The 27777-nt window shown below is 49.6% G+C and overlaps 1 protein-coding gene across 1 annotated transcript in view; it reads left to right on the forward strand.

The window, feature by feature from the left end:
- The first annotated feature begins 438 nt into the window (after positions 1–438).
- Positions 439–27777, forward strand: part of CACNA1F (calcium voltage-gated channel subunit alpha1 F) — a 323883-nt gene continuing 296544 nt past the window's right edge. Inside the window, exons 1-4 of the mRNA XM_078664279.1 lie at positions 439–599; positions 12244–12349; positions 16610–16749; positions 18957–19102. Coding sequence (XP_078520405.1) covers positions 439–599; positions 12244–12349; positions 16610–16749; positions 18957–19102 — 553 coding nt within the window. The remainder of the gene's footprint in view (positions 600–12243; positions 12350–16609; positions 16750–18956; positions 19103–27777) is intronic.

Below are 27777 nucleotides of genomic sequence, written 5' to 3' on the forward strand. Positions count from 1 at the left end.
GATATGTCCAGGTCCCCTGGTCAGGTCTGAGCTGAGGGTGTGAGATGTAGTGACATGTCCAGGTCCCCTGGTCTGGTCTGAGCTGAGGATGTGAGATGTAGTGACATGTCCAGGTCCCCTGGTCTGGTCTGAGCTGAGGCTGTGATACATAGTGACATGTCCAGGTCCCCTGGTCTGGTCTGAGCTGAGGATGTGAGATGTAGTGACATGTCCAGGTCCCCTGGTCTGGTCTGAGCTGAGGCTGTGATACATAGTGACATGTCCAGGTCCCCTGGTCTGGTCTGAGCTGAGGTGTCCCTTGTTGTCTTCTCTGCAGTGGCAGATGCTGCGGACGCCGTGGACGCCCCGGACGGCGAGGATGCAGAAGCCTTCCCGGAGGGCCTGGAGGCTTCCATAGTCTGGCGTTACTCCATGGACATGAACGGTGGCACAGACACCATGAACTCCCAGAGCAGCGCCGCAGCACAGCGGAAGCGCCAGCATCACAACAAGCACAAGGGCCAGGGCAGCACCGGGGTGCACCGCTCCCCACGTGCGCTCTACTGCCTCGGCCTCAACAACCCCATCCGCCGGGCCTGCATCAGCATCGTGGAGTGGAAGTATCCTTGTTGTAAGGCTGCCCGGGTGGGATGAGCAGGGGTTAAAGAGGAGAGGAGAGAGGGGAGGGGAGCAGGGATTCAGGGGGAGAGGAGAGAGGGGAGAGGGATTCAGGAGGAGAGGAGAGAAGCGCTTCAGGAGGAGAGAGGGGAGAGGGCTTCAGGAGGAGAGGAGAGAAGGGCAGAGAATCAGGAGGAGAGGAGAGAAGGGCTTCAGGAGGAGAGGGGAGAGGGGAGAGGGCTTCAAGAGGAGAGGGGAGCAGGGCTTCAAGAGGAGAGGAGAGAGGGGAGAGGGCTTCAGGAGGAAAGGAGAGAAGTGCTTCAGGAGGAGAGGAGAGAGGGGAGATTAGCAGGGATTCAGGAGGAGAGGAGAGAGGGGAGAGGGATTCAGGAGGAGAGGAGAGAAGTGCTTCAGGAGGAGAGGAGAGCAGGGAAGGGAAACTGGAAGAGGCAGAGTGGAGAATGCAGAGAAAAAGAGGGCAAGAAAACAAAGATTAAAAGAGAACAAGCAGAAAAAAGAAAGAATGATTGCGGACAAAGAGAGAGTGAAGATCAAATGAGACAGCACGAGTCTCATTTAGGAGAACCTAAAGGGGACAGAGCAAAGATCAATAGAGGAGAAGGGTCGAGATTAGAGACTTATTTTATGAAAAGATCAAAAGAAAGAATACATGTAAACAAAGAGAGGGAAGATTAAAGAAGAGAAAAATGAGAGACAGCATTGATCCATTTAGAGAACAAAGCAAGAGTCGTTTTTAAGAGAACATAAATGGGACAAGGCAAAGATCAAGAGAGAAGTGTTGAGAGCAGAGACTTATTTTAGGGAAAGATGACAAGAAAACAAAGATTAGGAGACAACAAAGGCTAAACATAAACAAATTGATAAAGGACTGAAAATAAAAGGGCTTGTAGGAAGGATAAAAGCAGTGCCATACATAGAGAGAGGTGAAGGAGTAGACGGGAAGAGTGAGGGAAATGAAGAAGAAGAAATAAGTTAGAGTGAGAGGTTTTTTAGACAAAGGAAAAAGGGCGGAGACTGAGACGCAAGGAACAATGCGAAAAGTATAGAGACTGGTCGAAGGGGTGAGACTGAGATGCAAGGGCAGAGGCTAAAAGAATAGAGCTTGGTGGAAGGGGCCGGCGGACATGTACAAGGTGAGATCAAGGCATGGATTTACCAAGCAAAGCATTTTGATATAAAGACTGTCTTTCTCTTTAAATTCTTTATTTCGGCATAGATGCCATAAAAGAGCAATGCATACTTTACATTACATTTTATTGGGTTAAAACATATCGTTACATAAGAACATTGGTTAAAAAAGAAAAGTAAAAATACAAACAAGTTGGGAGATAATTGAAGCGGAAACAATACGTTCACAAATCAGAGAGTGGACCATCTTATTAATTTCAAGCAGATCAATTCTGTTACAATCGATGCCCCAATTTTTTCCTTAGGTAAAAAATAGAAAGTAAAAATCTACTAACACTAAATATTATTTGTTGAGATGTGTTAGTTGTTAGGATTCTTAGAGCCTGGGAACAGGACCTCAAGCCTAAAAGAAGGCAGATGGGTTTAATCCATCTCTTTCTTGCCTGAGTGTAACGAGGGCAAAAAAGGAGGATATGTTGCTCGTTTTCAATCTGGTTATGATTACACATAGGGCAATTTTCGTCCATTATCGAGGTTCCTACATCGCGGTTCCTAGCCCAGCGAGCCAAGGTAGTTTTTATTAATAAGTTTCCATATCGAAACTTTAGAAATAAGGTTTTGGCAAGCGGGGGCTCTATTTCATCCATAAAGGTCTCGTACAAAGGTTCATCCTTAAAGTTTAGGAACTTTGAAACCAAGGTCCCACTAGTTCTATTACTTACAGTCCTGTTTAATATAAAGCTCCAAAAGGCCCTTTTTAGAATTAATTTGGGGTTGGCGGGTAATTGCTCAGGGTTCTCCCAGAAATGTTTCAGCCCTATATTGTTTAACCAGGTCTTGATATGCCTTAGTAATGGGATGTCAACCTGACTATCAAGTATCATAACTTCTTTTAGCCCGTCTTTATAATCTTGAAGTTCAGGGACATGCCATAGTCTAACCCACAGCATCAATGGTCGAATCAAAACTTGGTGGTCGGTTCTTTTGAAGTTTAGGTCCAGTTCTAAGGGCACTAGTGGAGTACCTCTCAGAACCCTTACTAAACTTCGCATGAAGTTGTTGTCTAGGACACTAAAAGTTTCCTTTGAGCCGGGACCCCATATTTCTGCCCCATAAAGGACTGATGATTGGACCTTAGATTTAAATAATTCCATCGCTGTGGAAACTGCTTTACTTGTACTCTGACTTTGCTCCCTAAGAATTGGTTTGGCATTCTGGGCAAAGATTAATTTACTTTTATCCATTTGGGCTTTCCAGGTAAAGTTTGAATCCAGGGTCACCCCCAGGTATGAAAAATGGGGGACGGATTCCAACTTTTCACCATTTAATGTTAAACAGCCTCTATCTGGTTTTATGGGATTTAGGGCCATGTATTTGGTCTTCTTCACGTTGATTTCCAACCCCTTTTGGCTACAGTAGTCATTGAAGGTATCTATTATTGACTGCAAGCCATTTTTCGTTTGGGAAATCAAAATGGTATCGTCAGCAAATAGTAGCGATGTCACCTTCTCACCATTTAATTTAGGAGAGTCGTTTTTGCATCTCTCTAAAAATAAGGGAATGTCATTTACAAAAAGAGAGAATAGCGTGGGAGCCAGGACACAGCCCTGGCGGACTCCACGCTCGATGGGTAACTTCTGAGTTAGTTCGCCATTTGGGCCCCATCTAATTCTCGCGAAATTCCCTGCATGCAACTCCTTAATCTGAGTGACAAGATTATTTGGCATACCTGCTGCACTCAAGGTTTTCCATAGGAGATTGCGAGGCACCAGATCGAATGCTGCCCTTAGATCGACAAAGGCAACATATAAATGGCACCTTTTAATCACCACGTACTTCCAATAGAGGCAGCAGAATCTGAAAATCTGATCTATTGTGCTGACTTTGGATCTAAATCCTGCTTGGAATTTGGTCAAGATTGCATTTTCATCTAGCCAATTGCTCACGCGTAATAAGATATGTCGTGAGTACATTTTCTGTAAGATGTCCATTAAACTTATTGGCCGATAATTACAAGGGTCCATCCTATCTCCCTTTTTAAAAATTAAAACAATTTCCGCTCCCTTCCAACTCTCAGGAAATTCTAGGGTGCATGAAAATGTATTGCACAAAAAATTAATATAGGGTGCCCATACTCCTAAGTCGTGCTTGTATAAGTCCCCCGGGATTTTGTCCAAGCCTGGGGCTTTTCCTGATTTAATCTGGGATATTGCCAGCTCTGTTTCGCCTAAGGTAAAAACCAACTGGTCTACCGGGGATTCGTAATTTGTCACGTCCGTATCCATGTTTGGGTCATCATATTTTTTATATAAATTCGTGAAATGGGTGACCCAAGTTTGCTCGTCCAGGAAAACGTCCTTGGCCACCCTACCTACATTGTTCCCGTTTGCCACCAGCCTCCAGAAAGCCACATTATCGCGCGATCTGGCGGCTAGCAACAAATCGGCCCATTTGTCTTCCTCCCATGCCATCTTTGCGGCCCTTTGAACAAATTTATATTTATTCCTTGCTTGTTTTACGTCTGCTGGAGATTTGGCCTTGATTGCAATTAATAGTTCCCTCTTTGATTCTCTACAGGATCTGTCATACCATGGTTTACTATGGGACAGATTCTGGGTCTTCTTTTGGGATTTTTTGGGCATTTTGGTGACTAGTAATTGTAATTCATCAAAGAATTTTTGATGTATTGGCAGGAATGCAGTTTTTATTACATCCTCACCCATTGCCGCTAAATAAGGTCCAAAAGTCCCAGCCAGAAGTGAATATATTTCGCTAAGGATGTCACTATGGTCCAGTATGAGTGGCCATTTCAGAGATCTTCTGTTATTGCTAATATGAATCTCAGGATTATTAGCGCCACTTTCCTCAATTATACATTGCTCGACCATATTATTAAAAAGTAAGACATCTAACGTCAAAGTTAGGGGAAAATAATCACTTTCAAACCGTTCCATTACTTCAAAGTCCAGGAGGTTTGGCCAGAGAGGAATAGAAGCGATAACAAAATCTAAGTTGCTTTTGTAGTTATTCCTGGTGAATGTTGGTTTCTTAGAGGTATCAGATGGTAACCTTCCATTACAAGCCCTGAGAGAGTGTTCTGTGCATAAACTCATCAGTTGGAGACCCAAAGTTGAGCATTTAACCGATTTAACATTCTCCAGAATAGGGATTTTGTTTGCCTGGTCTTCCTCGTCAAAGATTTCGCCAAGACCCAAAACTGGCTCAAAATTACAGTTTAAATCGCCAGCCAGGATAACGAGATCATGCCTGAGGTCCAATCTACTCAAGAAGCAATCTAATTTTGCAATAGTTGGCGATTCTCCAGAGGAGGGTAAGGGCCTGTTGTAAACATTTACAAGGAATAGATTCATCCCGTTACATACTGTAGCTTTTAAAGCCAGTATATCTACAGAGTTAGTGGGTATCCCCACAATTTTTACCTTTAAATTTGTTTTCACCCATATCAAAAGTCCCCCTGACGCCCTTCCACTTCTAGAGGGTGTCGCGCCAATTCCATATGTCTTATAGCCCACCCTATGGGGTGTCTCCACTGCCCAGGTTTCCTGGAAGAGACAGAAGTCAAACAACTCTATAAAATTTGCCCACTCTGGATCCCTCAGATTTTTTACAACTCCAGCTATATTCCAGCAAACCATTTTTATCGACTTCATAGGATTTGGTGGCCTCTCAACAACAGCCCTAGACATCTCTTCGTGGTTAATGGGAAGCTCTGGTTGAATTACCAGGGGCGGTACTTCTACGGTTGGGATGCTACCTAAGATAGTTATAGGTAATACCTGCTCTTCCATAACATTTACATCATGAAATACATTCATATTATAAAGTACAGTTTTACCCAAACAGGGAGGCACAGTATTATCCAGTACATCAGGCTTATTTGCAATGCCCGCATCACCAAGAAACATTGTATCTGTCCCCTCATCCCCCCGAGTCGAATAGCATCAATCGCAATCGTCTAAGCCGCTAAAGATGTCAAACCTATTAAAGGTTTCTAAAGGGGTGAAGGGTTTTAGGTGATCCATCCTTCCATTCTGGGGATTGTATATTTTGGGCATTGCATAATTCCATACCATAGAGTCTGGGGCTTCCACAAGGTAAGGTGCATGACGCATGTTGTTTGTATTCTGGAATGAAGAGGGATACGGAACATATTGGTTACTCCCAGCGTTCTGTACACTAAGATGATTACTTGGCTGGGGTTGAAGTGTGTGTTGTGAAGGATAGTAATGGGGCGGGTGATGCTGGGATGGAAACACCACTGACCTAGGGTAGAAATAAGTTAGTGGTTTAGGGATTATTGAATTATTGGAGCTTCCTATCTGCCAATTCAATATGAATTGGACAGCATTAGGGTCTCTGAAATTCACGACCACTATATCACCTTCAATATCTTTAGATCTACCCCCTAACCATTGGAGACGACGAACATGGGTAATTTCACCATTAATGTGATTTGCAATTGGCCTGTAGATACTCAGCCAGTGCATAATTTTATTTTTTAATTGGGCAAAACCCTCCCTCTTGTTGTGACCAAGCACAGGCACCCCTGTTAGAATTACCACATAGGGTACGGCCTCTGGTGGAAGTTCAGGCAAAGGAGTCCTTCTAGGCTTCCCCCAGGTATGTCTATTTTCCCCCACCTCCCTCGTTGGTTTCCCCAGAAGTGTATTAGAGGTGTTGCCATTAGTTATATTTATAGCATTTATAGGTGGTTGATCAACAATTTTTTGTTGTGGTGGTTTAGGAGGTGGATGGTGTTGAACAGTTGCTATCACCGTGTTCCCCTTAGGTTTTGCGGTCGAAGCAGTTGTGGGAGGAATTGATATATGATTTGGCATAGGTTTGGGCACTTGAGCGGGGGTTGGTGTGTTTTTTAATACAATATTTGTGTTTTTTTTACCTACATCATTTCGACCAAGGTCGATTACAACGTCCTTGCTACCTAATGCATGCTCGATCTTACACAGCCTACATTCCACTTCCATCAACCTCTCCAAAATACTTGCAGAGTACGATTTAATTAAACTCTCTATATCAAGTAGTGTCACAGAGCCCTTGGTCTCAATTGGTACGTTCACAACCCCACTGGTGTCCATACTGTCCTCCTTGTCTGTCAGCAGATTTGGCTGGGCTGAAGATAAAGGTGATATAAGGATCCCCTCAGATTCTACTTGTGGAATATGAGATACCTTCATAGCATTGATCGCCTTTTTACCAAAATCACGACAACTCAACTTGGGTTGTAACGGGTCCCTCCTTTTCCGCTGTTTTTTAATAGGTGGCGGACCATAGGTTTGTTGAGAGGGTATCTGTTTTGTGGCCCTATTACGGGGTATTATCACTGGTGGCAGAACATCTTCCTTTAAAGTACATGGACTATTTGCTTGAGGAATAGAGGATGACCCGTTCACATCTGTCTTGGTTGACATGTTAGGTGTAAGCACAACCACATTTGTTTCCAAGGGCTGATTATCTGGTAAATTAATCGACTCGCTGGATATCATTTCAGTAACAATGTCGATCAGCCCAGTAACGGGAGATAATGGTAATAAAACTGACCCATTTTTCATACTTTCCACGGAACGGCGTCGATCCGCTCGCTTCTCCGCCAAGGTGATCTCCCTTGCAATATCAGGGGATGATTTGGAAAAATATTTGTCCAAAGTACCATTCAACAGCACACCCTGTTTGTCAGACATAGGCTGATCTTTGTTTGTAGTAGACATTTACGAAGGGATGGCGAGGCAATAAGGTCAAGACAGTAGTGAGTGGTGATAGAGCAACCAGTACCTGTAGGGCAGGGGGATGTGCCCGGTCCGGCCTCCTCGGTTCTCGGAGGGTCTCAGAGGGTCCGCCCTTAGTCCAGGCTTTGTCCCGGGATAGGTCCCGCACACGCGTCCCGCTAACGCGTTGTAAGCTCGGGTTAAGTGCGGAGCTTTGATTAGGGGGCGGAGACGTGGGAAGAGGCGGCAGGTGTGCTAGCTGGAACACGCACAACCTGATGGGCCTCGCAGTCCCGTCCTTCAGCGCCAACACTCTCTCCCCCAATGCGGCTTCAATGCCCTACTGGGCTCCAGGCAGGCGAAACAAAGGCACAGAGTCCAAAACTCCTCAGCGAGCGGCACTGTCACAATAAACCTGGATTTGTATCAACCTCACACTAGGTGCTTTCCTGTCCATTCTCACCACTGTCTGTAGTACACGCCGTGGTGGGGGAGAGCGGGCTGGGCTCATTGGCCTTATGGTGAATTCAGGTGGGTTTGGAAGGACTTATGGACAGGCATGAAAACAGGTCACATGTGTGGAGTTTATGATTTAGCCAGGACAGTGGTCCCCCTCGTATATACTGCACTCCTCTTGAATCGCAAAGACGTTTGCCTCCTTTCAAGTGCCACAAGCTCGCTTGCCTCCTTCAGTGCCAAGTGGAGAGTTTGCATCTGAGTGGCCTCGAAGCTCTGCCAAACCTGTGCAGAAATGTCACAGTAAGTACATAGAGTCGAGACCCCTCACCTCTGTGGGCACGCGTCTCAAGGTCCAGTTGTCGCCTGCACCGGGTTTCCTCATCCTTAGTCATAAGCACTGGATATTCCTGCCCATGTGCGGGGACCCCGGAGTACCTTAAAAAATATATATAAAATTATAGATATATTTTCAGCTCTTTCTCACTTTTCGTTCGCCGCTGCTGCCGCTGCATCACAGTCTATCCTGCTCAGACTGCTTTCCAAAAAACGAACAAGTCAGACCCAGAATCTGGTGCAATCAGTGTTTTATTCCAGTTTAAAGAATAACACCCAGCAAGCCCGCATGACGCGTTTCGCCTCACATATATATATTATTTTTCCACCAGCCAATGCAGCCTTCAAGAAAAGCAAGGCTAACAATGCTTCGGTAATCTGCTTTTGCATTATTAGAAATATACTCTGTTTTTAATTCTTTAATATACACACAGAGGAAGAAAAAACAGGAGGACAAAGAGACGCCTGAATTCTCTTTAATGAACTGCAGTATGCAATGTAACATAGCAGGCATTGCTAGCCCTTTGGTTGCATTGGAACCATAACAGCATAGAAACTGAAAGAAAACTGGCACCATGCCTTTAAGGCAGCCATGACCCCTGGCTTCCCATCATGCTTCAGGGGTGACAGGTCAGTTGTTCTTTCTGTCTCCTTCGGTGAGGACACTGGAGTTTTCAGCTCTGAGTTTTTTTGGCTTTTTGTCAAAATGTTTTCTCTAAAAACTGGTTAGTTCCTGTTCCCTCAATGTTTTTTACCTGTTGGAGGGAGGAACTACCATTTTCTAATAGAATTTTGTATTTTTTCTGTCAAAATATACCTTCTTTTTTTGATCCTTGCCCCTCTTGTGGCAAAAAGAAGACCAAAACAGATTCTCACTCTGTTTGAATTCTCTGTCTACTTGAGACACATTGTTCAGAGCCCTGCCAACACTGCCAAAATCTTTCCAGGCGCACTCTCAAGGAGAGAGAGAGAGGATTCGCCTTTATGGCCTCTCAGCAAAGCAGAAATCCACTGCTTCCAGGGGAAGATCTCCATCGAGGCAGAAGAGGAGGAGAACCAGATCGACTTCTAGGAGTAAGATCTCTATCTGTTTTCCTTCGGTGTCAGGCTTTGCTTCAAAAATGCCTCCTGAAGAAATCAACATCATGGGTTTCCCCGTCAATGCTGCCACCGCGATTGACAATATTGAAACACTGCTCGTCGTCGAAGACTACATCGCCGACGACAGCGACAAGTTCAACGTCTACCCATCGTCTGCACTCACCGGTGACACAAAAACAACGATCTTCAATGTTGGACCAGTGCCCTCCGTGGATGTCAACCCGGCGACGTTCGATGTTGAGGAGTCGGTTTCCATTGGTGTTGACACAAGGCTCAACGTCGAGACATTGGTCTCTGTTGGTGCCACCTCAAAGGCATTCAACATCGAGATGAAGTCCTCCGTTGCCATCAACCCGGCGGCGGTCAACGTTGGGGCCGCGGTCCACATTGGAGTCATCTCGACGATGATCAATATCCAGAGGACGCTCTGCCTCGTCATCTCCCCGCACGACGTTGAGACATCGGTCTCCGTCAGAGGCTCCATGTCTGATGTTGTAGCACCAGTCTCCATTGACGGTTCCTCATCCGAAGACCAAGACCCCGCCAGTGGCGTCTCACCTGATTTCAAGACACCAGTCTACATCGGTGACACCTCTCCCGACATTGAAAATTCAAACACTGTCAGCATCTTCCTAGCACTCGGCGCCTGCTCAAGACGTCTTGGTGGTGCAACGTCGGCTGACATCAAGGCACTCATTCCTGTCAGCGTCGACACACCAATCTCCATCGGGAAGACGTTCGAAGTCCATCCATTCAGCGTGGAAGGTGCACTCATTGCCTACAGTTTTACAGTCGAGATCACCACAGGTGCCTCTGTTGATGTCGAGGAGCTCCATTTCTCCCTCTCCTGAGAGGCGAACACAGAAAGGGGCACTGCAGACGGCAGATCTTCCTGGACAGCAGGAGAAGAGAGGACAGAGATCACCTCCTGTGCACCTATCTCCCAGATGGCTGTTACCAGTGCACCACTGGCCCAAGTCTTCTACAATGCAAGTGCAGCAACCTCTGGACCACTCTAGTCCTCTGCACAGATCGCCTCTGGCTCGCGTGGTACAGACGGCAGACCTTTCTTCTACTACTTCTCCCAGAGGTCGAGAATGGGCTCGGACAGCAACTCCATCACCACGAAGAAGGTCCCCTGCACGTAGCCATCGTAAAAGACATAGATCACCTTCGTGGCCCTCATCCTCCACGCATTCTTCGAAAAGGAACTATTCTCCCACCTTGAGGTACAGTCCACCTTGGAGAATCTCCCCAGTGGATGATTTTAATACCTTCCACAATGTGCTGGCTCGGGGGGCGCATAGGTTGAATATTGAAATACCCACTCCTCAAAGATCATCCTCTGTTATGAGACTTGGCACCAAAGGTTAGCAGCGAGACCATTGCTACCTTTGGTACCAGGGCTCATTCAACAGGTCATGGACACCTTCCTCACATCGGCATCACTCGAGACGGCTCCTGCGAGGATCTTGAAGAAGTACAAGCCCCCTGAGCAAGATCCACTGTTCCTGAGGGTGTATCCTCCTTCGGACTCCATAATTAATGCTGCTGCAAAGAAGACGCATGTTATGAAGAACAAGGGAACCCAAATAAAGTTGGTCAGGGACCTTGGGTAATCAATTATTTCTAAAAACAGTGGTCCCTAGACAAGGATTAATGAGAGCAAACAGTAAATATAGACCCAATCAGTTCTATATTTTACAGCTGTCCAGCCGGACAGGTGTTTTTAATATATAGTTGCCTACATATACACAAAATTCAGCAAGAAACAAATAAAGTGGGACACAAGTCTGCATCCAATTTAGTAGAAAGGACGTAAAACATTTAGCAAAAATGCTCAGGCAGAGTAAATTGTATGAGACACATTTTGGTAGGACAAGCAAATTATAGTGGAGACACCATTACATATAATAAGTATTAAATAAAGAGGTGTATATGGCGAACAACAAGTCGACGGCGTTTCGATCCTTACAAAAGATATAGGATCATCATCAGGACATTAACAATGGTATGCATGTATACATTTTGCCTAGATCCAGGTCAGAGTGACTTGGGGGAGGTTTGTTTCAGGCGAAGACCGAGTATAACTCCGGGCCAAGTACAAGGAGAGTAAAGGATGCAGACAGCCGCTGCTGCGGTCTGTGCAATTGAATTCTGGGACAGAGTCGACCTAATAATGCTGTAACAGCTTAAAGGAGGCATTCGCAATGTTCGTGCCATGGAGTGGTCTTGAAATCAGAGTGGCCTATTGCAGTGGGCTGCTGTATATCACGGACGGCAAGCCAGTAACCTGTGAGCTGCGTCCGCGGTCTCTAGTGACAAGAAATGGGGTTGAGGCCAATCTGTGAACAACCTCTGTTACAGCATGTCTTGCCCGTCGGGATCGGGGATATATAACTGCACAGACCGCGACCGCGGCTGTCTTCTATGCTAGGGTGTAAACACTTGACAAGGGATTGTTTTTACCAGCCCCGATTATGTCTTCTGCTACTGCTCAAGTGTTTCCACCCTAGCATAGTATTTCCACGCTCCCTGTCAGAGTTTCTTCACAAGATGTTGATTGCCCTGAACATGGACGTTCCAAGTCTTTTTTTAATTCGGACAGATGTTCTCATACTTTTTTCCACAAACCCACTTCGAAAGGACGCAAAAATCCAGATTTAAATGTGAAATCCCACTTTGATACCTTTAAAGTAATCAAGACTTCTGGTAAATTTGGGAAAGAAAATCTTCTAAACTCATGTAGAAAGAGAAGGGAGGTTAGAGGGGTGGCAGGAGGGAGGGAGTTGTGCAGGGGGAGATGGAGGATTTTTCACCCTGGTGTGTTTTTTTTCTTTGACTCCTCACCTCTTTTCAGACCCTTCGACATTCTCATCCTCCTCACCATTTTTGCTAACTGCGTGGCCTTGGGGGTCTACATCCCCTTCCCCGAGGATGACTCCAACACCTCCAACCACAACCTGGTGAGTGCAGTGTGTGCGCATGACTGTCTGCATTGCAATGTCAGGCCCTACAGCGCCTCCTCCTGGGACATATAGGGACTGCAAGACATGCGAGCCTCACTACAGTTAGTGCTGAGATATCTGGCTCAAGAGCTCCTCATGATGGGATGTACAGGGACTGCAAGATGTTTGAGGTGCTCTAAAGTCAATGCCAGCATATCAGGCCTTATAGTGCCTCCTACTGGGAGAAACAAGGCCTCAAAGATATGCGATCCACACTGCAGCTGGCGCTGGGATACTAAGCACTAGAGCGCCTCCTGCAGGGAAGAATGAGGACTGCAAACAACGCAAGCCCGACCCTAGCTAGTGCTATGATAGTAAGCCCTGGAGCGCCTCCTGCAGGGAAGAATAGGGACTGCAAGTGACGCAAGCCGCACTACAGCTAGTGCTGTGATACTAAGCCCTGGAGCGTCTCCTGCAGGGAAGAATGAGGACTGCAAACAATGCAAGCCGCACTTCAGCTAGTGCTGGGATCGTAAGCCCTGGAGCGCCTCCTGCAGGGAGGAACAGGGACCAGAAACGACGCAAGCCGCACCACAGCTAGTGCTGGGATACAAAGCCCTCGAGTGCCTCCTGCAGGGAAGAATAGGGACTGCAAGTGACGCAAGCCGCACTAGAGCTAGTGCTGTGATACTAAGCCCTAGAGCGCCTCCTGCAGGGATGAATGAGGACTGCAAATGATGCAAGCCTCACTACAGCTAGTGCTGGGATAGTAAGCCGTGGAGCGCCTCCTGCAGGGAGGAATAGGGACTGCAAGTGACGCAAGCCGCACTACAGCTAGTGCTGGGATACTACGCCCAACGGTACCTTCTGTGGCTAACGTCATGAGTGACATGGAGATGATGAGGCTCAAGAACTGAGATAGTGAGAACAAACGGCCCACTCCTAAAAATGAATCCCAGGAAGCGCCTGGAGAAGGAACTCAATGGGAAGAGCAGAGTCTGTTAATCCCTAGAAATGAGTTGGAGACACTAAGAGCTGCTTTTGTTGTATGAATGAGACCGTCCCTGTGAAGGACTCGAACACATGGAGCAACGAGTCACAAGAGAGACTCAACCTATGGGTGAGGACATGGATCGGACACCGATCTGAAGGAGTGAGGACTGGAGCTGATGGAGGGATGCGGCCCAGAGGAACAGGATACCGACCCTTAAGAGGGAGAAGCCGGTCCCGAAGGAGAGCATCCTTTGAGCCCGGAAGAGAAGCAGCGAGCTCAAGAAGACGATCACCTTCCCTCCATCACCTAAGCAGCTTCAGCTGCATATGTGCATTGGCATTCTGGGGGATCTTGCTAGAGAAACCATCGGGAAGATGCCGGAAACTAGTCTGGAAAACCAGAAGCCCCACGGAGACAGCCTACTTATGGTCATAGAGACCAAAGAGGCAGCCATCGCTGAGGACCATCGCTGAGGACCATCGCTGAGGACCATCGCTGAGGACCATCGCTGAGGACCATCGCTGAGGACCATCGCTGAGGGCCATCGCTGAGGACCATCGCTGAGGACCATCGCTGAGGGCCATCGCTGAGGGTCATCACTTAGGGTCATCGCTGAGGGTCATTGCTGAGGGCCATCGCTGAGGGCCAGCGTCTGAGGGTCATTGCTGAGGGCCATCGCTGAGGGCCATCATTGAGGGTCATCACTGAGGGCCATCGCTGAGGGCCATCACTGAGGGCCATCGCTGAGGGCCATCACTGAGGGCCATCGCTGAGGGTCATCACTTAGGGTCATCGCTGAGGGTCATTGCTGAGGGCCATCGCTGAGGGCCATCACTGAGGGTCATCGCTGAGGGCCATCGCTGAGGGCCATCACTGAGGGTCATTGCTGAGGGCCATCGCTGAGGGGCAGCGTCTGAGGGGCAGTGTCTGAGGGCCATCGCTGAGGACCATCACTGAGGGCCATCGCTGAGGGCCATCGCTGAGGGTCATCACTTAGGGTCATCGCTGAGGGTCATTGCTGAGGGCCGTCGCTGAGGGGCAGCATCTGAAGGTCATCGCTGAGGGCCATCGCTGAGGACCATCGCTGAGGGTCATTGCTGAGGGCAATCGCTGAGGGCCATCGCTGAGGGCCATCGCTGAGGACCATCACTGAGGGCCATCGCTGAGGACCATCGCTGAGGGCCAACGCTGAGGACCATCACTGAGGGCCATCGCTGAGGACCATCACTGAGGGCCATCGCTGAGGACCATCGCTGAGGGCCAACGCTGAGGACCATCACTGAGGGCCATCGCTGAGGACCATCGCTGAGGGCCATAGCTGAGGGCCAGCGTCTGAGAGCCATCGCTGAGGGCCAGCGTCTGAGGGCCATCGCTGAGGACCATCGCCGAGGGCCCTCTCTGAGGGCCATCGTTGAGGACTACCGTCTGAGGGCCATCGCAGAGGGTCAGCGTCTGAGGCCAATCGCTGAGGACCATCGCCGAGGACCATCGCTGAGGGTCATTGCTGAGGGCCATCGCTGAGGGGCAGCGTCTGAGGGGCAGTGTCTGAGGGCCATCGCTGAGGACCATCACTGAGGGCCATCGCTGAGGGCCATCGCTGAGGGTCATCACTTAGGGTCATCGCTGAGGGTCATTGCTGAGGGCCATCACTGAGGGGCAGCATCTGAGGGTCATCGCTGAGGGCCATCGCTGAGGACCATCGCTGAGGGTCATTGCTGAGGGCCATCGCTGAGGGCCATCGCTGAGGGCCATTGCTGAGGACCATCACTGAGGGCCATCGCTGAGGACCATCGCTGAGGGCCAACGCTGAGGACCATCACTGAGGGCCATCGCTGAGGACCATCACTGAGGGCCAATGCTGAGGACCATCACTGAGGGCCATCGCTGAGGACCATCGCTGAGGGCCATAGCTGAGGGCCAGCGTCTGAGAGCCATCGCCGAGGGCCAGCGTCTGAGGGCCATCGCTGAGGACCATCGCCGAGGGCCCTCTCTGAGGGCCATCGCTGAGGACTAGCGTCTGAGGGCCATCGCCGAGGGGCAGCGTCTGAGGCCAATCGCTGAGGACCATCGCCGAGGGCCCTCTCTGAGGGCCATCACTGAGGGCTGGCGTCTGGGGGCCATCGCTGAGGGCTGGCGTCTGAGGGCCATCGCTGAGGGCTGGCGTCTGAGGGCCATCTCTGAGGGCCATCGCTGAGGGCCATCACTGAGGGCCATCTCTGAGGGCCATCGCTGAGGGCCATCACTGAGGGCCATCGCTGAGGGCTGGCGTCTGAGGGCCATCGCTGAGGGCTGGCGTCTGAGGGCCATCGCTGAGGGCTGGCGTCTGAGGGCCATCGCTGAGGGCTGGCGTCTGAGGGCCATCTCTGAGGGCCATCGCTGAGGGCCATCACTGAGGGCCATCTCTGAGGGCCATCGCTGAGGGCCATCACTGAGGGCCATCGCTGAGGGCCAGCGTCTGAGGAAGAGCAGCAGCATCAGAACATCCAGGTCTGCGTGCAAAAAGCAGTGTCGGGGCAAGCAAAGCTCGCATCCTTGGGGCATCCTCTGAAGTGGTTTGTGTTTTGAAGCCCCTCTAACTGGCTTCTGGATATCAGTACGAAAGAACCCCGGGAGGACACAAGAAAACTCAATGCCCATGAAGGAAAAAGTAAGACCTGTCAAGAAACGTTTGTGATGGAGCCTGGGCCTGTCCTAGGGCACCCCGCGAGACTGGCCGCAAGAAACAGACTGTAGCCCTCACCCGCATCCATTGCATCTGAGGTGGACGAGTCCTTAAATGGTCCCTGTAATTGTGGAAACTAATATTGTGTGGATTATCTACTGCTTCAGTCCACAGCAGCTGCATTATGTCCTTCACCAGATCTACACAGTCCCAGTTGTTTGGTTTCTGCACCCTGGCTCCCATTCATCTACTCCCGTGCTTCTGTGTGTGTTTTGTTGACATTTTGATCTCAAAGTCTTTGCTCTTTATTATAATTGCTCGGGTTATTCTCTGTCTGTGCTATGTCTGGCTGATTCTTGTTAATCAGTATGTGCTGTGATTGGTTGTGCCTTCTGAATCTACACCTTGTTTGGGTGTGGGCTTCCTTGTCTGTGCTGTGAATGATTGTGGAGTTTTCCAGTTTGTGGTGTGGATAGAAGTGTGTTTCTCAGTCTTTCATCTGCTTGGTTGTGTGCTTGTCGTGTTACTGGCCTGGACAGAAGATTCCCTTGTGAGGTGTCCGGCCGCCTGTGTTTGGTCAACGGGTTGTGACCTTTGTTTAACGCTCTTTGTGTCGCTTTAGGAACAAGTCGAGTACATCTTTCTCATCATTTTCACTGTGGAGACCTTCCTGAAGATCATGGCCTATGGGCTGGTCATGCATCCCAGCGCCTACATCCGCAACGGCTGGAACCTGCTGGACTTCGTCATCGTGGTGATTGGGTGAGTGCCCTCAAAGCAGGCCAGTTGCACCTTCTCCTGCATAACAGGGCTATGTTGTGTTTTAGGTGGCGGCTACCTCTAGTGACGTTCATATGGACCGCTCTCTGTCTTAAGGCTGCTATCTCCCCCCCCCCCCCCCCCCCCCGGTGTCCTGGTTGCTCCTCTTTTGTTTATGTCTTACACTCAAGTCTTTCCTTTGTTTCCCTCTGTGTTTGCAGATCCTTGGTTGAATCCGTTTATTGTCTTTCTTGGTTTCTCTCTCTGTTTCTAGGCTGTAGAGTTATTCCTGTCCGTGTTTCCGGGTTTTTTGCACATTTCTTTCTGTTTGTTTTTCTGTGTTTTAAGATTTTGAGGTGATTATCATTGTGTTTTTAAAGTTCTTTGGTGTTTCTCTTTATGTTTTCCTCTACTTTAATTGTTTCTCTTTGGGTTTCAAGGATCTTTGGTTGTTTCTCTCTGTGGTTAGCGTTTCCCTTTTCTTTGTTTGCAGTCTCTTCCTGTTTATTTTCCTGGCTGTTGAGTTATTTCTTCCTATGTTTCTCCAGTTGTGGTGCTGCTTCTCTCAGTGTTTTTTATTTCCTCCTTTATTCTGGTCTCTGTTTCCACTCTTTCCAGGATCCTCAATCTCTCCCCTCTCAAGCTTGTGGTTCCTGGTTTGTTTCTCTCTGTGTTATCAGGTTTTGAGTTGAATATCTTCGTGTTCTCCAGCATTGGATCTTTCATATATTCACATGCTTTAATCATTCCCGGTCATCAGGCTGGTAATCTCTGTGAATCCCCGGTAATTTTAAACAGCAGCAAATAGTGTTTAAATGTCCGTAGACTCAACACCAGTGTTTGTTTCGTGGCACGACCTGTGCATTTGAAAGAGCCCAAAGTTCAGCCAGTGAGGTGGCAGATCCAAGCCCCCCCCTTATAGGCCATCGTAGTTCAGTTTTAGTCCCACGATTGTGAGAAGAGATCTTTATGTACTAATGGCCTCGGACTGGGGAGGAGGGAGGGACGCTCGTAAATATACCCCAACGCTGGGGGACTGGAGTCATACATGAGTCTATGATGTAGTGGACCTTTCATATGTTCACATGCTTGAATCAGAATAGCTAGCAGTCCATCACAGGTACAATAAGGTGGAAAGCAGGCTCACCTTTATGAAACAGGCCGTAGAGGACTGCCTGCCCCGCTGCTGTGCCTGCCCTTCGTGGGAGCTGCACAGCGGATATCTCGACAGCGTCCATGAGCATAGAGCGCTGAAGTCGTCACCGTGCTCCCGGTGGAGTGTGTCCTCACTCTGGAATCAACGCTTGGACTGTGTGTCATTCGGCCAGGCAGGAAGGTCCCTGACACACATTTGATCCAAATCTAGGAATGCACATTTTTTCCTGTTGATGTGCGATTTGGTAAAAATGAGCCTGGAATGACAGGTTCTTTTAAATGAACGTCCATAAGGGCTTTAGGCACCAATTCCGGGTTAGTCCAAGATGTATTTCGCCACTTGGCGTTATATTGCTAGTGGTAATTTTTGGAAAGGCGTCCATACTCAGTAGATATAGTCTGCACCTTTTAATAAAGAATCATCCTTAACTTGATAGCCAGACTGGTGGAGTGGCTCACTGGTTAGAGGCGGCAGACCGGGAAGCAGAGAACGGCCCGGGACCAGGGTTCAATTCCCGACGCGGCAGGGTCGTGGACCAGGGTCAGCGGACTCGATAATTCTCGCCTCGGTGCCTACTCTAACCAGGGATCACACTCGGCAACTCTGAGCATTAAGCTTGCCTCATCTCTATAACGGCCCCCCACATTCGTCGGGGATGCCTGGTGTCACCTTGGAGATACCCAGAAGGGATCATCTCACAGGGAAAGCCAGGACGGGTTTCCTAGCGGTCTACAGTGCCACGACGCCTCAGGGCAGCAGTGCGCTTTACAAGACACATACATACATACAGACTGAATAAATGGACCATTGTTCTCAAGTTGCTTTCATTCATATATCCAGTCTTTTGGATGTTTCTCTTGGGTCTTCTGCTGTTTCTCTACGTATATCCTGGTTCTCCTCTTGCTCCCGTTTGTTTTACCTGGTAGTTTCTCTCTCCTTAGTTGTTTCTTTCTGCTTTTCTAGTAGTGTCACTTTTTTTTCTCTGTTTCCTAGTTCTCAGGTTGCTTTCTTTCTGTGTTTGTGGTTGTTCACTTCTTTCTTTTCATCTTTCCAGGCTCTTCAGTGTCATCCTTGAGCAGTTTTCTCACCACAAGCAAGGGGACGCCCATCACATGAGTGGGAAGCCGGGCGGCTTCGACGTGAAGGCACTGCGGGCGTTCCGTGTCCTGCGACCCCTGAGGCTTGTGTCCGGAGTGCCGAGTAAGTCATGCTCACGCTCTAGAAAAGTGTGCAGCTCAGTTGTATTTTGTATCTGAGATCACTCCTCTGCTGCCACTCAGTCCTGCTTAAAACCGGATGAGCGGACGCTGCTTCAAGGGTCAAACGTGGGGCTATTTTGTGTAAATTTGTCACCATTGAATTTTGGAAGCTCTAGATTAAAATGAGGCTATTTAAAAAAAACTATGGGATCAGTAGTAGGAGATATGTGAGTGCAGCATAGTGAGCAGCGTGTGTTGCATGTCAGGAAAGACTGACATACGACTGACTGTACTCCAGTCCCATTCGCCTCACCAAGGCATTGACCCCTTCAGAAGCCTCCCAGAGATCCCGTAGATCAGTCTGCCCCGGTGGTGGATCACCCCATGTCCATTGATCCAATGTCTGCCTCAGATCTCCACCCTAATCGACTGTAGAAGTCTGAATATCATATGTGCCTTCCATCTTTAACATGCATGTTGGTGGCGGATGCATGCATGTCTTGATGGTATAGAGTCGGTTTCAGGCAGACCGAAGTTAAAGACACCGTAAACTGATCTGGACCTATGCTGGCCGAAGGGATACTCTCCAGGCTTTCGTGAGTGTTGGACCTGGGCCTCTTGGCAGGGTCATCCCTAAACTTTTTGCCTTCCTCCAATACTCTCTCTGACCTGTTTTTGTTGGTTTAATGACTCTGGGCACTTTGCCACTGCTGACCAGTGCCAAAGTGCATATGCTCTCCCTACTGAAAAGTGTACATGTGATTGATGTCCATGATTGGTTCATTGGATTTACTGTTAGTCCCCAGTAAAGTGCACCAGGAGTGCCAGGGCTTGTGAATGCCAATGCTGCTAGTGGGCCTGCAGCGCTGGTTGCGCCACCCACAGAAGCAGCCTTAAAATGTGTCTAGGGTCTGCCATTGCAGAACCTGCGTGCAGTCTGGTACTGTCACACTGGCTGGGCAAGTGCACACACTTGCCAGCCCCTAAAACCTTCCCTTAACTTCATATTAGTCACCCCTATGGTAGGCCCAAGGGCAGGGTGCATTGTAAGTGTAAGGTAGGACATGCCCTGATGTGTGTGGCATGTCCTAATAGTGAATTACTGCCAAATTCGTTTTTCACTATTGTAAGGCTACCAGTTCCCTTTAGGCCAGATAGGCTGCTGGAATTATTACACTCTATAATCCCAGCAGGCTCAGGGAACATGGTAGAATTTAACGTTTAGTATGCCTGAACTCAGAATAATAAAATACTTCTTTTAGTAACGTTTATTTTAATATCCTGTGTTTGCAAATGCTACTTTTAGAAAGTTAGCATTTGCTTGTCTAACCATTTCAGCCCGCCTCTGCTTGGATGTGGACCTGACTGTCTGAGTGTGTGAGTGACAGGGCTGGGAGTTGACAGGTTGTGAATAGCAGGATGACACCCTAGTGGGGGGTGGGAGTTTCCCTGAATGATGCATCAGGCTGTGCCCCTGCCTCCACAATGCTGGCTCCGCCCTCCTGGGGAGCGACTGATGACTCAGCCTGCACCTGGCCCAGGAAGGACCGAAGCTTGTCAACAAAGTGCTCAGGCTGCCCCTGTCCTCACAATGCCGGCTCCGCCCCCCTGGGGAGCGGCTGATGTGCCTGCCCTCACACTGAATGCAGAAACAGAAGTACCCACCACAAGTGCTCAGGAACTGAGAGCAGTTAGGCAAAGGCCCCCCTGGCCTGTAAGAACAAAAGAAACTGGGTATAAAAGTAGGAGCCCTGCTCCTTGTAAATTAGATCCTGTTTGCGCAAAGAAGAAGCTCTGCCTGAAGAGAAGGACCCTGGAAGCTGCATGGAGAAGTACTGACTCTGACCCCAAGAGACTGGCCTGTGGTGGGTGCCTTGCTGCTGAAGGAGAGCAGGAGAAGAAAGACTGAAAGACTTTGCTTTAATTTCAACTTGTGCCAAACTTTTACCAAGATCTCCAAGGGCTTGCTGTGGAACTTGCCCCCTGAACTGCGCCCCAGGAACAGTGGGCGCTACCCCCCCCCTGGAAGAGGAACTGCTGCTGAGGATTGTGTCCCTGCATCGCTGCCCCGGAAAGCTGAGTGCGCTTTGCCCCCATCGTGCCCTCTGACAAGCCTGCGCTGCCCCTGTCCTGCCAAGCACTGTGAACTCCTGCCGCCGAGCCGCAGCTCGCACAGCAAAGGTCAGCGCCGCCTGACCCAAGCACCGTGACTGCCTCCCTGAGCCGAAGCTCTCAACGCAAAGCAGAGGACTCGTCCGGTCCAATCACCACGATCTGCTGGCCCCCGCCCGTGGAAAGTACAGAAAAGACGGACCAGAAGCGTGGGCTCGCCTTCCATGAGAAGCCCTGCTGTCAGTGACCATCCAATCTGCTGCCCCCCTCTCCAGGACCCCAGGTGAGCAATAGACGATTTATCAGTTGCCTAACGGAGCGTCAGAGTTACTGCCAAAGAGTCTCCGTCGCTGTAGGAAAGGCCGAGCTCACAACAGAAAGAAGCCAAAGTCCTGCCATTCCAAAGACACTTTGGGCTATAAAATATCCATCAACAGAACATCCCGTGGAGAGAGAAACATTAACCCCTGCCTCACTGATGGACTTAAATCATGGACACCAACAACACTCCTCTTCAGCCGGATGATGGTGCCCACCCCTTGTATTTATCCCTACCCTTCCTCAACCACCTCAACTCATGTTTAATAGAACCTCTGCTCCTGAGAACCACCCTGCCCCATGAAGCATGGATCCTGCTTCTATTAGAGAGAGGATGTGCGCCTTCTTCTCGTTCCCCTCGTTGTTATTTCAATCCTTGACTTGTAAAGCGTTCCAATACAAAGGATAGCAATTTGAATCCCACCTTGCACAGCGTGTAAGATGTTATGGAAACTTTGAAAAAGTCTTGCATTTGGTCCACCACAGTTCCTTCCCTCTCATCTCATTGACCACACCTGCCAGGTGGGCCTGCTTTTCTTTCAGTACTGAGGGGACCAAGTGATCTCAAGTCTTGGAGGCGTTGCACCAGCGGTTAATGTAAGGTTGATGATGCTTCGAGTACTCTGAGGACAGTGGAATATTACGCCAAGACTTTAAAGAACGCAACTGGGTGTGGGTGGTGTGAACTGAGCAACACGATGGCCGCACCCTAGTGGGGTGCCTTTCGCTGCCTCATTATTACAGCAAATATCCTGAAGAGTGACTGACCTCAGAAGCCTCTGAACCTGAGAACTGAAGCCCCACCACTTGCAGCACCCTGCAGACTCTGAAGAAAAGAAATGTGTCTGACATCACGATGATGAGAGTGCGGCCGTCTCGGGGCCGTCAGCAGCGGCTGGGAAGAGACCGAAAGCTTTGACGCTGATCCACCTACGGCCTTTGAGTAATGAATGAACAGCAGTCTGGCAAAGGGCGACAGAAAGCAGATCTCAGCCGGATCCAGTGAAGAAGGATGGGACGCCTGGACCCAGAGGGAGAGACAAAATGGCGGCCTGAGGCCGACTGAAAGTGTGAGTGAGAGACCAGCCAAGAGGGAAGAGCCTCACCCGGTGGGGATGGGGCCTGGCCAATGAAGAAGGAAGACCATGGCATCCCGGTGAACATGGCCGATAGGGGGAGTAGAGTGTCTGCATGGGAGTGGGCAGCGGTGTGGGGGCAAGGGCTAGCCAGAAGAGAAAATACCTCCAAGGAACTAAGCAATACTAGAGGTCAAGCCAGAGGGGGAAAAGGACTCTCCCGATGCTGGCAAGAACAATCACAAAGGCGAGAATTGACCGTGCAACCCCATCATCCACCTGCACAGGAAGTGACATCAATCCTCCCCCTCCCACGACCCACTTAATGAATGCTGCAGCGCAGACACGCAATGGACGTGCAGCGGCCACGCGCCTTTCCCAACTGGACCGCACCCAGCATCAGGAAACCTGATCCTCCAACCCCCCTCCTGCAGCTACCCTGTTCTGACCTCCGCGGCCTCAATCCTGGCCACCGCTCCACACGTTGCTGTCTTGCCGCACCTCACAACACAAAGGGAGCGTTGTCCTTTGCTCCTTGCAAGGTTTCATGCGCTTACACCCAGCAATTACCACACCTGCACCAGAATCCCCAACACCCCACTCTCTCACACTCACACACTCCCGCAAACACCCACACAACTCGCCAAACTCGTATGCTTGCTCCTCAACACCCACTCACTCCCTAAACATGCCGTAGAGATCTGGGACTGGGTGCACAACAGCTGGGCCTACTTTTCCTCACAGAAACCTGTTGGAACCCCGCAGCAGTACTTGACAACGGTGCGGTCATCCCCCCCAACTTCAAGAGCCACTCACCCTCCACCCTGGCAATTACATCGTTCTTGGGGACCTGAACATCCACCCGGCAGACCACGCCGACTCAAAAGCACTCATCGAAAACCTTGGAAATCTTGATCTCGCCAAAAGAGTAAATGGACCTACCCAAGTCGCCTGACACCTCCTGGAACCTACTTTCACCACCTTCGACAACAGTCAACAAACCCACACTAGTCTCCTGGACAGACTATGCCCGCGTCAAGTTCAGCATCCCCATCCCAGGCCAGTGCACATGCGCTGCCGCCAGACTCGCCCGCCAAAACTGGACCAGCATCACTGACAAGGACCGGAACAAAGCTCTCAACACCCACTGACCCGAACACAGCAACAGCCTCCCCAAAGCCATCAAGAATTTCAACAATTGGATCACCTCCTGCCCCAACTCCCTGGACCCTCTCAAACACAACAAGCTCCAGACCCCAGGCCAGTGGGTACATGGAGGAACTCAGGCTTGTGAAAAGCCACTGCCAACAACTGCAGCTCAAACGGAGAATAAGCCTAAACAATTCCGAGAAGAGCACTTCAAATCAGCCTTAAGACACTACGACCAAATGATCGGGACCATCAAATGGGCCACTCTTGCAAACCTCATCTGTGCCAGCACCAACAGAAGCAAAGGAATCTTTGTGATTGTTAAGTATTTCACGTCACCAGTGGCCGCTTCCAACGCGATCAACCGAGTGCAAAACCTCTGCAACAATCTCTCTCAGTTCCTCAGCAACAAAATCACCGCCATTTATAGCAGCTTCAAACTTCAACCAGACCCGACAGTCCTCACTAAATGTTTCCCAATCTTATCCAACTAACGCTAACCCCACGGCCCCTCATCACCCCAGAGGAAACCGCCGCCTCCTTAAAGTCTATACACTGAGGGGCCCCATCAGACCTCTGCCCCCACCACACCTACTCCAGGGGAACTGCAACCCACCAGCACCATCATCACACCCATTCTGCGCACCTCTTTCACAGCCTTCCTAGATGCTTGGAAACATGCAACTGTCCTCCCATTGCTGAAGAAACCCTCTGTGGACCCATCAATGCTTGCCAACGACAGATCTCTCTGCTACCATTCCTGGCCAAGGTCTTAGAGAAAACCATCAACAGATGCTTCACAAATACCTTGACGACCACCAACTTCTCGATACCACTGAGTCAACCACAGCACGGAAACTGCCCTCATCATCGCCATGGATGACCTCCACATGACTCTGGACGGAGGAGACACAGCGGCCCTCATCCTCCTGGAGCTCTCCTCAGCCTTAGACATTTTCCCACCACATCGTCATCCAACGCTACAGGAATCCAATGGATTTGCTCCTTCCTGACTGGAAGCACCCAGTCAGCATGGCACCGTGCACCTCGGATGCCTGGGAGCACACCTGCAACTTCTGCAAGGCTGAGCCCAGCCCTCTGCAGCGCACACATGATCCCTCTAGCCAGGCTCATCCGCTCTTACAACTTAATTTGCTCTCCTATGCCAATGACAAGCAACTCATTCTCTCCGTCATGGACAAGACGCCCAATACCCAGATCAAGTTCAATGCCTGCATGACTGAAAGTGCCTAGTGGATAAAGACCAACTCTCTGAAGCTGAACACGGACAAGACCCAAACTGTGATCTTAAGGAACTTCAATGTAGTACCCTACCTGGTGGCCAATAAAGCTAGGACTGACACCCACCCCTACCACCCACGTCAAGAACCTCAGGATCAGCATCGACAGCAAGCTCGACATGACCGTCCAAGTCAATGCCGTCACCGCCTCATGCTTCCGTACACTGAAGATGCTGAAGAAGGTTTTCAAATGACTCCCAATCAGCATCAGGAAAACCATTCCGCACACCCTCGTCACAAGCAAGCTGGACTACGGAAACACCCTCTGTTGGGGTCAACAAACAAATTCATCAGAAGGATGCAAATCATTCAGAACTCGGTGGCCAGAATCACTCTCAACTCAGAACCACTTTCAACCCCCAAAGCTGCACCACTTCACACCGCACCTGAAGGATCTCCACTGGCTCGACATACACAAGGAAGCACAATTCGATCTCCGCTTCCACATTTTCAAGGCTTTAGATAGCACTGTCCCATCATACCTCAACAATCACATCTGCTTTCAGAAACTTTCCATACACCTCAGCTCGTTCGGACTCCTACTTGTACCCATCCCACACATGCGGAAAACCGGATCCGGCGGTCGAGCCTTCTCCTACACCTTTAAAGTGTGAAACGGCTTGCCCTAGTAGACTCATCCTCACTTCTTGAATTACGAAGTAAACTTAAGACCGGGCTCTTCGAGTAATCCCACGGGGCCCTAGGTTTGGGTACCCTGCTGGGTGATAGTGCGCTCTGCAAATCTAAACATCACCATCACCGCGTCAAAATATCGCACAGAGCGGGAGTATAATTTACACACAGCCCCTAATGCACTGCTGAGAGAGGCAATGAGCACACTTCCATAGAGAGCAAGCACATGGCAGTCAATGGACTATCTACAAATGTGGCGAGAAGAGGTGGCTCTGGTACGCAGTTAGAGGTAAGGGCCGGATGCATGTAGAGGAGTGGGTGGCCGTACATACATTGGCAGTAACAGTAACCCAGATCATAAGTAACCCAAATTCAACTCTGATTCCAGGAAAGCAAGGTACTAACGCGACAATTCATAGAATAAGAGGAGGATGTGTTCTCCCAAGGGAAGCCCGACAAGATGAAGAAATGAAAGAAGGACTCAAAAAATGAGTCAGTTTCTCCATCATATTTATTTATTTATTTATTTTATTTATAAAGTTTTATATAGCGCAAACTTGATCCCGAAGGATATCAGAGCGCGTTACAATTTGAGGCAATGAAATAATTTACTGGTGACATTCACAAAAGAGCACAGAGCACCAATCACTCAGATTCCTGGGATGGATTTATGAATGAATGCGTTTTGAATTATGTGAGGTATCTAAATATATTTTCCGGATTAGAAGTGTTGTGTAACCCGAGAGATAGCTCTGCTGTGAGACTAAGACAGGAGAGGGGAGCTGGGCAAGGAGCATGCCTGCTCCACTAGATGAAATGAGGACAAGTAACCCGAGGGATAGCTCTGCTGTGAGCCTGTAAGACTGGAGGAGGAGGCTGTGTAACCTGAGGGATAGCTCTGCTGTGAGACTAAGACTGGAGGGAGAGGCTGTGTAACCCGAGGGATAGCTCTGCTGTGAGACTAAGACTGGAGGAAGAGGCTGTGTGACCTGAGGGATAGCTCTGCTGTGAGACTAAGACTGGAGGGAGAGGCTGTGTAACCTGGGGGATAGCTCTGCTGTGAGACTAAGACTGGAGGAAGAGGGTGAGTAACCTGGGGGATAGCTCTGCTGTGAGACTAAGACTGGAGGAAGAGGCTGTGTAACCTGAGGGATAGCTCTGCTGTGAGACTAAGACTGGAGGAAGAGGGTGAGTAACCTGGGGGATAGCTCTGCTGTGAGACTAAGACTGGAGGAAGAGGCTGTGTGACCCGAGGGATAGCTCTGCTGTGAGACTAAGACTGGAGGAAGAGGCTGTGTAACCTGAGGGATAGCTCTGCTGTGAGACTAAGACTGGAGGGAGAGGCTGTGTAACCTGGGGGATAGCTCTGCTGTGAGACTAAGACTGGAGGAAGAGGCTGTGTAACCTGGGGGATAGCTCTGCCGTGAGCCTGCAAGACTGGAGGAGGAAGCTGTGTAACCTGAGGGATAGCTCTGCTGTGAGCCTGCAAGACTGGAGGAAGAGGCTGTGTAACCTGAGGGATAGCTCTGCTGTGAGACTAAGACTGGAGGGAGAGGCTGTGTAACCTGGGGGATAGCTCTGCTGTGAGCCTGCAAGACTGGAGGAAGAGGCTGTGTAACCCGAGGGATAGCTCTGCTGTGAGCCTGCAAGACTGGAGGAGGAGGGTGAGTAACCCGAGGGATAGCTCTGCTGTGAGACTAAGACTGGAGGAAGAGGGTGAGTAACGTGAGGGATAGCTCTGCCGTGAGCCTGCAAGACTGGAGGAGGAGGCTGTGTAACCTGAGGGATAGCTCTGCTGTGAGCCTGCAAGACTGGAGGAAGAGGCTGTGTAACCTGAGGGATAGCTCTGCTGTGAGACTAAGACTGGAGGGAGAGGCTGTGTAACCTGGGGGATAGCTCTGCTGTGAGCCTGCAAGACTGGAGGAAGAGTCTGTGTAACCCGAGGGATAGCTCTGCTGTGAGCCTGCAAGACTGGAGGAGGAGGGTGAGTAACCCGAGGGATAGCTCTGCTGTGAGCCTGCAAGACTGGAGGAGAGGCTGTGTAACCTGAGGGATAGCTCTGCTGTGAGACTAAGACTGGAGGAAGA

The sequence above is a fragment of the Lissotriton helveticus genome, chromosome 10 (genome assembly GCF_964261635.1).
Source record: "Lissotriton helveticus chromosome 10, aLisHel1.1, whole genome shotgun sequence".
NCBI lineage: Eukaryota > Metazoa > Chordata > Amphibia > Caudata > Salamandridae > Lissotriton > Lissotriton helveticus.